General features: G+C 41.6%; 1 protein-coding gene across 4 annotated transcripts; it reads left to right on the forward strand.

Moving 5' to 3' along the window:
* Positions 1-388: 388 nt before the first annotated feature.
* Positions 389-7,367, forward strand: LOC108926265 (suppressor of cytokine signaling 1-like). 4 transcript variants are annotated; one of them, XM_018738873.1, is made up of 2 exons: positions 389-430; positions 6,038-7,367. In XM_018738873.1, exon 2 carries the CDS (start codon positions 6,111-6,113, stop codon positions 6,720-6,722), a length of 612 nt encoding a protein of 203 aa, XP_018594389.1. In that variant the 5' UTR covers positions 389-430; positions 6,038-6,110; the 3' UTR covers positions 6,723-7,367. The 4 variants fall into 4 exon arrangements, with proteins under 4 accessions (XP_018594389.1, XP_018594397.1, XP_018594379.1 ...); XM_018738881.2 differs by lacking the exon at positions 389-430 and adding an exon at positions 933-1,269; XM_018738863.2 differs by lacking the exon at positions 389-430 and adding an exon at positions 1,805-2,141.
* The last annotated feature ends 5,627 nt before the right edge of the window (positions 7,368-12,994 follow it).

Here is a 12,994-nt window from a genome sequence, read left to right on the forward strand (position 1 = left end):
AGCCAGGAGTTCTAACCACTATGGTACCAGCTGCCCAATTTAATTTTAATTATATTGAAAACTGCCTCATGTATATACTGAACAGACTTGAATATTAAATACACAACGTTAAATGATAAATTTACAGACATTAAACATCTTGCAATAACAATTATAGTTAGACAATATGTCTTGCAGTTAGGCCTTTTTCTTATTGTAACATTATTTGTCAATTACAATGGTATGGTAAGATGTTCTCCCAAAGCGGGGCAATAAGATTAAAGATATTTTTCATGAAGCAGCTGGATTTCCTTTGTTCGCCTCTACAGCATCTCGTCTTACAGCCAATTGTCTGAGAACTGTGATACCCCTGGCAGCCACACGGGGGAGCGCCATCTATGGGTTTTTACACCGCAGCATGGTACAGCATGGTACAGCACGGTACGGCAAGGTAGTGTCCAGAATATGGCGTTCCCCGCGGTGAATCTGAATGTTGATGTTTTATGTTCCGCATTTTCCAAAGATATGGCTTACTGGCCAGTACGGTTGAGTACTTGCTTTTACCTGGCATGAAATTAAATATGTCACGTATAACGTTCCATTTTTAGCTCTCCGCGGGCACGAGATCCGAGAAAATATACGAACAGAAACGCTTTACTCGACGATATCCGATTATGTTCAGTATAGGGGACAATTTCTAAGAATACCGAGCTTTCAGTTACGGTTATGTGTAATTATTCACCTGAAGGTAAGGTGGTTTACTACCGGTGCGCTGGTATTTACCGTGTTTTACTGCCATTTCAGTTTTAGTGTCGGGTGATCGGAAATGCAAAGTTATGGCATGTGCGAGGAAATAAAATCACGACACACGTGACGTGTGTTTGATCTGGTTGCCAAAAGACGCGCAGTGTTCTTGTGTACGTGTACGTGTACGTGTACGTGTGTGCGCGCGTACAGTCACTGTGTGTACAGGTCTGTGGACAAAATGTTTTGTCCTCGATGCGCTCTAGAAAGAGAATGACGCGCCATGCGTTCGCTGTTTTCCTGAAGGGGAGCGGCTTATTGTAAATAGCGTACGCTGATTGTGCTGTAAAGCGCAGGAATGGCGGAGACAAAAGTGAACGCGCCGGTCACGCGGAACGGAGCCAGAGGAGCACCAGCGCGAGCGAGGCCCGCGCGCTGACTGCACATCACGTGATTTCATGGAATGGCGCTGCAGGAGAAGCGCAAATGTGAAAGTAAAACTTGGCACGAATCTATCAGTATATCTTTCCCCAAGCTGTGCTGGAGGTATGCAGACCGCGTTTATGTTAGTTTATTTTTGTGTTTAATTTTTATTTGTGTTTCATTTTTGGAAAAAAAAAACAAACAATATATGGGTAGTGCAAATAGAAAGGGAACTATATCTCAAGATGAATATCTGTGGATAGGAATACGTGCATCGAACATATAGTTCACAAAGCCGCCCAATTCACTATCCTCATTGCACAAGTAGAACGAAATTTAATTGCGAAAGCACTCCAGAGTGTGATGCAATGTACACATACTGAATATATAGTACTGCAAAACAGAGGATAAGCAGTACCGCACATATGAACGAATGCCAAATTGTGGCCGTTTTTGTACACTTTGAGTAAGGAAAGTAATTTAGCCATTTTGCTGGAGCTACACGCTGTCTGGGCCTCAGGGAGCTATTTTATCGATGCGGCATTGTAGCACTCAGCATTTTCGAATGTCCCCTGATCCCCACTGATCTTTATGTAGCCCGTATCTGCACAGGTGTTTTACATTTGGAAGATGAGACACACTCTTAATTCTTCTGTGCAGGAGAAGGGGGAAAAAAACTTTCACTATGTGCAAGCGGGTGCCTGCATGCTTGGAGCTGGTAGGCTGGGTTCACGCTCACTTTCAGTTTCATTTTCCTGTAAAGCTTGTGGGGACATCTCCACAGCGCTGCTGCTCAAGGAAGGAAGGTCACAGCTAAACAGGGCAAAATAATTTACTGTTTTGTTTCTTCATAGTCATTATTCAAATAATGCAGGAAGACAACACTGATAAATCCATCACTTCCTACTGAATTTCCTGAAAGGCCAGGAATTTCAGAGAAGGATGTTGATTTCAGCTTGGTTTTTTATGCAGTTTTGCAGTGACTCATGTTAAAGGTAAGGGTGATGCATGCTGCTGTTTTTGTGCTCTGTGCTGTGTTTCCACTCGCATTCATGCTTTCTTGCATGAAAATATTATTATTTTTAAAACCATTACATCTCTTATAAAGCATTTTCTGTTCAGCTTCTGGATGTCAACACTACAGATACCGTTAGTGAAGAAATAACTTGATCACCACTATCATTTCAACCCTCTGGTTTTTGGACCGGGTTTGAGCTGAGTTTCCTTTTTAGCGTGATGCACTGGAATGACCTTGTGATCGGGGATGACGTGTGAGATCTAAAGAGATTATGCTCTATTTACAGTACATACTCATGGCTTCAGGAGACATTTAATAAAAGAACATTTCCCTTGAAAATAGTGACTGAAGAACATGTAACAATCTTTTGGTCACTCATCTCACTGGTCACTTCAAGCTTAATGCACTGAATGTAGAACATCTGAAATCATCACTCTGCTTGTTGCTAATCGAGATCCGTGTATTTTAGCATCAGATGTAGAAGATAATTCTCTGAAACTGATAACTTGGCTTCTCACTGTTTACTGGAAATGAAACTGCTGCTGTTGCACAGCTTGTGAGTTGAGTTAATCAGTCTGTGGATTTACCTTGTTTTCCTTAGTTTTTTTGCAGGATTGTCTTTCATGCAATGTCTTCCAGCCTAAATATGAAAGTGAATGCATAAAGTCATAAATCTGAAGCTGTAACTCTTCTCACAGCACATTTTAATGACATGCAATGTGAAGCAATGCACAAATGGTGTGTTTAGCTGCCGATTGCCACCGATGTAATGGTCATTTTACAAATGAAACAACACAGTAGTTGAAAACTGCCTTGCAGTAGTTATTAATTACAGCTACTGATGCAGTTAGTAACTACTGCAAGTACTTAAAAAAGAGTACATCTGTTTAATTACGCCCAGATAAACCTTGATGAGTGATGATGATTTAGTATGTACTGCAATATTAATAGCATTAAATAATTCATGATTGTGTATCAACATAATCTCCCCCCAGTCTGGTGTTTTTCAGAGCCTTTCTAAAACAGGTGATCTCAGACTGCTATGTTTCCCATAGTGCTCATTTGTGGAAAGAGTATGTACCTCTGAGGTTTAATCCAACAAGATTATATAACATCGGTGATTACTAAATCACATTGTGTTGCATAAGGATTATGAAGGTTGAAAGAAGAGAATACTTTGAATTGTGCAACAGTCCAACAGAAAAGTTGAAACTGTACAGGGGGGGGGTGGTACATTTCCAACAAGGAACCGCGTTATGAACTAAAATGAAATACAGACTGTGACGTAAACAAATAAACATGGTGGTATAAGTGTAGATTCAGAGAAAAAGGAGTTAAAGCATATGATCTAGCAGATAATATATGAAGCTTGTTGGAAAAAAAACCCTAAACCCCTAAAAATCAGAGAATAATGTTTCCAAAACAGGCACGTTTCAGTCACTGGAGAAAAGAAAGGCTTCATCATTTGATTTGTTCACCACCACCAGTGAGCGGTTCGCGTGTGAACGTCGCGAGACACCCGTCCGTCCTTCCCCGACCGATTTATTATCGATGATGCCCTTCTCGAGGGCTCGTGTGCTGGAAACGCTTCACACTGAGCCACACGGGACCCTTCGCCGAGCGCCACGATCTGGATCTGCACAGCACGGCTGCAGCTACGCGTTCCTCTCACTTTAAAAGGCTGCGTGCGGTCGAGATAAGGGAGAGGAACTTGAATTCGGAGAAATGGAAAGACCCTCACGTGACGTGTTCAAGCATCCCGCGTGAAGACACGCGCTCTCGCTCGCGCGGGCGCTGCTGCTCCCGCTCCTGCTGCTGCTGCTGCTGCTGGTGCGCGCGCGCGGGCGCGCGCCTCCCGCCCGCTGCACGGAGAGGTGTAGCTACTTCGCGTCGTACAGTTTCTCTTCGCGCGGCTCGGTTTCCCCGAAATCTGCCCGGGGAGGACCGCAGTTTCACATGTCTGCGCTGGAAGGCACAGCAGTGTCAGGAAGCCCCGTTCACTTTGATGGTAAAACTGTAGCTCTGCGAGTAAGAAAAAAAAAAAAAGAGACAAGAAAAAGTCGTCCACTTTTATCTAGTTAACCATATTTTTGTTTGGCCTGCTTACTTACTACTGGCAGAAGACGATGAGTGAAAAGCAGAAAAGTTCCTTTATGATCCGATGAGAGAAACTGCATGAATCGAAGCATAGTGATACTGCAGTACAACAGTAACTGGAGAACATCTTTTCATCTACTTTAGCGATAAACTTGTAACATTTTTCACAGCTGACTCCTGATACCTCGTGCCAAACTTGACCCAGTTTGTATTGCATGTAAATTCCTACACATGTACTGTATGCCCTGCACTCTATACTTAGACCTGCGTACCCATAAATGAGGTTACAAACTGAATTTAGAGTAAAACACTAACACTTTCTTATTCTTTAAATTTCTTGTCAGGAATAACGAATTGCAATGATGATGATAATGATAAAAATGTTACTTAGAAGCTTTTAAGACGAGGAAACGCATTCTGAAAGTATTGCAGTTCCCTTGAAGCGGCCGTAGTAAACATTCCTCCTGAAATGATGATTTCTAAGAAAGGCCTCAGAAGGGGGCGGGGCTACAGCTCAGAGGACTTAAAGCCGCCCGTTTGTTTGATCGCCCGCACAGTCGAGCCGAGCCGAGCCGAGTCGAGTCCCGCCTCTCGCCGCTCTCCTGCGATGTGTGAAATCTGCGCCGCACCGCCAGTGAGCGCGCATCGGGTTCGAGCGGAGCAGCAGCTCTCAGCCGAGGACGTACTATGGTGACGCTTGTGGGTCCAAGTGGGCGCGTGCTTTGTATTTACGGCTTTCAAGCGACATTGTGGCTCCAAGCAGTCCTTGCTTTTCGCATGGTAAGATTTCACTCCGAAACACATCGCTTTCACTTCTCCGCATTTGCATAGCGCGGCTAGAGACGCGTTAAAGGACGCGGACGGGACGGGACGGGACGGGACAGGAGGACGCGTCCCCCCGCGTGTCGGATCAAACGTGACACGCTTGAATCTACTTTGCCGCGTAAAACTCCGTCGAGTTCCATTGAGAAAAATGTTTCTTGATTTTTGCAACAGCCGGAAAGCTATATATCTCTGCAAATATACAGCACATGGCGTATTTACATTAATTTATAATTTTATAGCTTGAAAGAGGATATTTTTTCTTTCTGTCTTGGGCAGCGTGACACACGTACGTAGTGAGGGATTTATAAATTTTATGTTGCTTTCGCTGATTTAATCATCATGTAACTTTATTTTAGCGTTACATTTCTAACTTTGTTTGTGTACAGTGATTACACTGAAACTGGTAGCTTGCTCAGCTTTGACCGCATCGCAGAGGAAGCCTTTCCATCTCTTCCAAGTCAGCAGCTTGTGTATCAGTTTACAGAATAAGTCCGTTTACATTTATTCAATTCGCAGACGCTCTTCTCCAAAGCAAAGTACACCTCAGAAAACAATACAAAAAAGTGCATTACGTCAACAGAAGGACATTGTACATGATGAAGCACGTAGCATTTTATTTCATTCTGGATGGAGATGTAATAATTGTCATAACAGAATTAATAGCCAAGTTATGCTTCACAGTAATACATTAATGTATATTCTTAATAATATAAGAATATGATGCTCAGATTCAGCCACTGTCAGAGTTACACATCTTACATGAACACTTGTCTGGAAGCTTTCTTAAAAAAATGATTCGACTGACAGGTCAACTAGCGGTTTGTCCGTTAGTATAGTAGTTATAAGGAAACTGCACTGATGCATATCATAGAGGATGTGGAGGTGTAATGCAGCCTGCCTGTAATTGGCCCGGGTCGTTAATTTAATTGGTTGTCCTTGCCCTTTTTTCAGATTTGAACACTTTGTCTGCATCACTGAATGACAGACACTATGGAAGATCACACAGGCCGTTCTACACTGTAGGATGGTTGCACGCAATAACCTGGAAGACAATTCAGCAGCAACACAGAACAGAACAAGCATCGAACTTCCTGCAGTTGATTTCCACCCCCTCCAGAACAGGCAGCACCAGCACGGCGCCCCCTGCCCTGAGAGCCAGACACGCTTCCGACTCTTCAAAAACGACGACTTCAAAATTATCACCAAGACGACCTCCATGCTGGAGAGAAGCGGTTTTTACTGGGGCCCCATAACAGTTGAAGAAGCTCACAGCAGACTGAAACAGGAGCCTCTGGGAACCTTCCTCATCCGAGACAGTCGACAAAAAGACGTGTTGTTCACGCTCAGCTACAGGGCGCCATCGGGACCCACCAGTGTTCGGATCAATTTCGAGGGCTCCCGCTTCAGCTTGGCTGGAAGTGAGAAGTCCTTTGACTCCATCTTCACACTGTTGGAACATTACATAGCTTCACCTAAGAAGTGTCTCATCAGGCCTTACAGGAAAGTCAGATTACAGCCATTGCAAGAGCTTTGCCGGAAAAGGATTATCGAAACATGTGGTGGGGAGAAAATAGACAACATCCCAGTAAATGCTGTTTTGAAAGACTTTTTGAACTCCTTTCCTTATCGGCTATAAGGACAAGTCTAAATGCATTACAAAAGCACCACTGCCATCACAGGTGGAAGACACTTGAGTTTTGATTTGCTGTTCTGTTCTGTTTTTTTTTTTTTTTTTTTAGTAATTTTATATTCTTGTAGCAAATTGAGATATTATGAAATATACTTGAACACTTATTATGCTTATGAATGTTTACACTATGTACTGTATGAGCATATATGCTCTGAATAGCATATGTCTGCTATGCAGATGACAATGGTATCTGGAATCCCACACAAAATAAATTTTTGTGCTGAAAAATTAATAACAAATTGCTCTACTTTTTTCACTGGGAAATCTAGAACTGACATACTGAGAAAGAAAGAAAGAAAGAAAAAGTGTAACTTGAGAGTTTAAAGTTTTAATACTCTTGGGAATTTAGGAGATACTGTAGTTTCTGTAGTAAACTGTAACTGTTTCAGGATCAGGAAAGCTGGTACCGAACAGCTGCAAAGAGTTTGCTGTTTCAGATAAACAGCTAATGGCCATTGTTTTGTCAGATTAGCTGTTACTGTCTGAGGTTTAATAGTACACAGAAATAATATTGTATTGTACTGTGTAAATTTTGAAAAATGAAACAGCAACCAATGAAAATAAGATCTTTTATCAAAGATCTATAATTTATATTGTGCTAAATGAATGTGAACCTTATTCATAATCTCTGCTTGTGAATATTAACATTATTAAAACTACCAGAGTATTACTGACTGACCGATGAATTCATAGGCAAAAATGACTACAAATGAGCAAAATGAAAGGCAGACGCACCAGAGGTGGAGCTTAGGTTACAGCAATAGCTTTATTGTTCTCAAAGTCATTTACAAGAAATGGAGTGAGCTGTTCAGATGTGAGGGTGTGTGTAAAGTGGGCGGGACTGAGAAGTATGTCTAGATGTAATCATTCATATCTTTTCACTCTGTACATTGTTGCTTAGCCGGTTGAATACTCTTCCTACATTCGCATTTCAGTGAAACGATTGCTTTAACAGACTGACAATATTTACCGATCTGATGGAATTTTTTGTAGTAATACTGTAAAGTGACTTAGATTTTTTGAAGAGTTGTGTTATCACTGATGACTGTAGTCACAATGAACGGGTCATGACGTAACCAAGTAACTAGTTCCATGTAAGCGAAAAATGTCAAAAAAATCTTTATTTTGGGAAGTTAAGAATTACACGAGTTTCACAATTCGCTGTACACAGCTGGCAGTTTAAAGAGTGAGCAGTGCCACCTTTCTCTCTGTAGTAACAGCTGTATCTCTTGGATATTTATTACCATTTTTTAAACGTAAAAACTTATCACGTGAAAGTGCTACACACCAATTCCAGCTTACCGTAACATTTTCAGCAGAGTGCGTCGTATGGGAAGTAAAGTGAGTGGCACGGTTTAATATTTTGCTCAATGAATCGAGTAAATCTTTATGATGAAATACACATGAATAATGTCATACAACATTCATACTGTGAATGTATAACTCGCACAACCGCTGCTCTTTGAACACGTTCAAATGTTACAGTAAGGATATTAAAGTCACGGCAGTGAAACTTGAGCTTGAAAGTGTCTTCCAGGAAAGTAAGCCCTTCCTGTTCTTTACCAAAGCTTCACTGAGGCTAAGTGGCCCTGGCTGTACGATCACTAGTGAAGGATCGCTTTACCCAACTTCTCCAGGTTCCAACTTCTCTATTTCATCCTTGAGCAAAGCCACATAAACAGTTCTTTGATTAATCAGAGATGGGCAAAGGGGAATGTTCATTTTAGGGAACAATTTTGTGACTTAAACAGAGAGATAGGGAAGAGATAGCTGTATATTCTCATTATTACAGAGAGCACAGCATCTCCAAAGTATTAACCTCTACCCCTTGCTAGTAAGGACTACCCTATGGTTGCATAATACCATCATTAGCGCTGTTTTTATGGTTATTTCTGGGCAATAATCCAGGCAGAGGTACATTTAAACTTACAACTCAGGGTGTCTAGCATGTGTTCTGTTGTACCAGGACATAAAATCAGCAAACGTCCTGCCCCCAAATCACACCTTTCGTGATAACTACGTCTTCAATAAAACCGTGTTTAATTTCAAGAAAGCTGAAGGTGATGGTGACTGTGTAAATATAAAACCTCTTCCCTGATTCTCAGCAGTGTTTCTGAGAATTTAAGAAGAACTGAGTCACCTCATCTTACCAGTCCCACAGAAGGCAGTTTAATGAGAAAAATGATTGCATACTCTCAAAATGACACCCATTAATTATTTCATTTCCATCAAAATAAAAGATGCCACACTTCCTCAATTAAACATCAAGGTGTCTTCCTGTTTTATTTTTTCTTCTGCATGTGGGTTGAAGGTGACCATAAGCTTTTGTCAAGCAGATGTTGTGCAGCATTCCGTTACAGGAGTGATGTTACCCCACCTGGCTCAGCTACCATCAACACAAAACCACAGCTTGCAACTCTCCGGAATTCTTAAAAAAGATTGGTGGAACACATATTTCACAAGAAATCATGAGTTATGATCTCTTTTCCTGATTAAAACCAGTAGGTGGTAGCTGTACTCTGGTTGCCTGATCACCGCTACACTTACACTGTTTTTAATGTACACTATTTTAATTTTTTCATTAAAATAGTTTGTTCAGTTTTTTTTTGTTAATTCCCCTTTGTTTTTTGGATTTAGAATCACCTAATTGCTTCTACCGATAAGCAAAACTTTTTCTTCGGACAACCTTGCTTCTACTTAAAACAAGAACTTGTCGGCATTGGTTTGTAGAGCAGCGCCTCTGACTAAGAATTGTAAAACCTGTAGGTAGTCACAGCTGCTGGGTAGCTCCTATTCACGGAGATGACATGGGGACAGCATATTTGTGTGTGAGAGGTGTACTCATTTGCAACACTGAGTGTGTGTATTGGTACCAACAAACATGACTCAGAACATCCCACAAGATGTCTGAAGTGAGACTGCAGGAATTTCTGATACAGGTATTAATTGTGATTGGTTATGGAAATAAAAGTCGTTTGAAATAAATTTCAACCGAATGCAATATTGCACACAAAAAAAAAAAAAGTTCTAAAATAACTTAATTTTCCACTTCAGGAAAAACGGCTTCCTACATTACAGTAAAGACGAAATTATTAGAATAAATGAAGTGGCTGGTTTTGAAGAGTTTCTTATTACTTGCACCTAATTATAGCCTTTGCATAAACTGGATACTGCAAGATTTGATTTAGGCCTGTTTTGTTACGTCAATATGACTTACAAACAACTGACACAAAGACGAAAATAAAAATAATTTTTTTGCACTTATGCACAAACCACATTTATGACTTCATAGGCCAGTACTTATTTCTGACCTTTTCAAAGCTCTGAGGTCACATGCTATTAGTAAAGGCCGATAAAACCACATGATCAGAAACCATGTTGATTACATCAGTGGGAGTTTTATTTTCTTTCTCAAATAACACATATTGGAAATAATAGTTCATTTCCTTCACATGTAAAATGAAGTGTAGGGTATTGCTCCAACATACAGAACATCTGTGAAAAAACTGAAGCAAGATGTACGACGCAACAGTTCGTTCAAACAAACAGCCTGTTCTTGCGCTGTGGCTTTGGAAAGGAGGAAATGCAAATTTCCTGCCAGGGCAAGTAGCCTATCTAAGTGAGGTCTATCACTCATGGTCACATTCCATAGTGACAGCCACATTTGACTAAATCAAAGACTGTTCATGTCATTATAAAATTATGCAATAACAATAGTTCATTATTTTGTAGCTGTAGGAAAATACTCAAAAGCTGTACCTTTTCAAATGCATTGCATGACAAATTTAGTACAAAGCAAACATCATACAAAAGAGGGATTCATCCAGGATGACTTCTTCCATGAATCCATCCATTATCAGAAACCAAGCATACAATGCTGGGCCGTGCCCAAGAAGCATAGGGTAGAAGACAGGGCACAATCTGAATGGGATCCCAGTCCATTGCAGGGCAATCAGACACCCTCACTGACTCACTCTCTCACACACACACACACACACACACACACACACACACACACACACACACACACCTGCTCGCACAAATGCCAGCTTCGAGTTGCCGACCCTCCCGCAACACATATTTGAACCATGGGAAGGAACCCAGTATACTACTTCTTCTAGTGCTACTACTACAACAGTTTTAGAGCACATTTTTCCAGGGGGCTTCTGGTTTGACTGATTTACCTGCAAGTGCCATGTCGTTTGGACGTGTGGTTGGAGCAGAGATTTTATGAACGATGCCCTTTCTGATGTCAGCCCTCATCATTTTTTCGAGGCTTGGGGCTGCCACTAACTAACCAGTGGCTGGGGCTGCAAACAATCTTAAGTGAACAGATAAGCGTCCTCATGTGTGCTTTTGGCCAGCTGGTAAGGTTCAGCAAAAATAAGACAAGAAGGCAATTTGAGTGAAATTGTTTGTTTCCACTGATGACAGCTTTTCACTTTAAGCAAACTATTTCCAGTAAACACTTTTCCTCTCTTTTCAGTAAATGCCTATCCCGAATTTCCAACAAGTTCAGCATCCACTAGGGGTACATAAACTCTTTGTTTTTGAAGAGGAGAATGATTAATAAGTGCGGTTAAGTGCAGCAAAATATTTTGTAATTTTTGATGTAATGATTTTGACCTCTATTATTTCTCATCTAATGCTCTGGAACTGAATGTTTTATTCAATGGTGTAGCGGCCCAATAAAACACACGAGAAAAGCATACTGGAAAGCGCATAAAAATGTAGATTTTATGATGAATACACCAACATTACCTATTTTATACTGTACTACATTAAGAAAGAAGAGATAAAATGTAAAAATGCACACTTATCTACACTGTCTTACATATTACTACAATGTTATACTCTCCAACACTGCAGAGCAATTTGCTGATCTGGCTTCTTGCTCAGTCTGGTCAGTTACATGAAATAGAAAGTGAAAACTACTTCTGCTTAGAAACTTAAAAAAGCCACCTGCAAATATACTTACCGTGTTTCTTAAGCAATACGCTACATGTGACAAATAAAGCTTTTCTTTACAAAGCAAAAATAGTTGCAAAGGGAGGTTTGGCACTGCTGTTAAAGGGTGACATACTGTATGCAGGGACACAGCACTTCCAGTAAATGTGCCTTTGGGAAGTAAAATTCACAGTGTCATTAACCTCCTGCTGTGTTAACTTTTCAAAAGTCAGAATGTAAACAAGTCACTTTTGCACAGCTGAGGTGGAATGGAATATACTGTCACTGTTCTTACATTTACCCGTCCTGGGTGTGTCCCCTTCCCCCTCCGGCCTTACGCCCTGTGTTGCCGGGTTAGGCTCCGGTTCCCCGCGACCCCCTATGGGACAAGCGGTTCAGAAAATGTGTGTGTGTGTGTTCTTACATTTACATTTATTCATTTAGCAGACGCTTTTGTCCAAAGTGACGTACATCTCAGCGAAAGTATAATTTATGGATTACGCTGAGAGAAGGAGACATAGCAGCAGACATGAAAGTCTCAAGCAAACCTAGTTTGTTCCCCACCACTTGCTGCACTGAGGTTCATTGTTCAAGTAGGTGCATAAGATGCAAGATAGACAGATCCCGATACCCACACCAATTTTTAAAAAATTTTTTTTTTATTAAATATATTATGAGAAGGGGGGCGCGGTGGCGCAGTGGGTTGGACCACAGTCCTGCTCTTCGGTGGGTCTGGGGTTCGAGTCCCGCTTGGGGTGCCTTGCGATAGACTGGCGTCCCGTCCTGGGTGTGTCCCCTCCCCCTCTGGCCTTGCGCCCTGTGTTGCTGGGTTAGGCTCCGGTTCCCCGTGACCCTGTAAGGGACAAGCGGTTCTGAAAATGTGTGTGTGTGTGTGTGTGTGTGTGTGTGTATATTATGAGACACACAAATGAGCAGTACAATATCAGAGAAATGGCTGAATAAAGATTGTATCTGGGGACGCTTCTGGAGTTACGATGCGTGAACAGTTGCACCATAGGTGATCTGAAGAGATCTTGGGCGAAGCAGATCTGGGAAAGGTGGGTTTTCAGACCCTTCTTGAAAACAGACAGAGTTTCCGCAGTTCTGAGTGACAGGGGAAGGTCATTCCACCACAACGGACCCAGAACCGAGAACCTCCGAGCTTTGCCTTTGCTTTCTTCTTCCACAAGCCCATCCATTCATGCCAGCGTGGCAAGATCAGCGCCAGTGGTACATGTGCGTATCCAGACAGTCCGAAAAAGCAGTGCAGG

Source organism: Scleropages formosus, chromosome 20, assembly GCF_900964775.1.
Source record: "Scleropages formosus chromosome 20, fSclFor1.1, whole genome shotgun sequence".
Taxonomy (NCBI): Eukaryota; Metazoa; Chordata; class Actinopteri; order Osteoglossiformes; family Osteoglossidae; genus Scleropages; species Scleropages formosus.

Coding starts and splice junctions, on each gene's coding strand:
- LOC108926265 (XM_018738873.1), top strand. CDS start 6,111: ATGGTTGCACGCAATAACCTGGAAGACAATTCAGCAGCAACACAGAAC.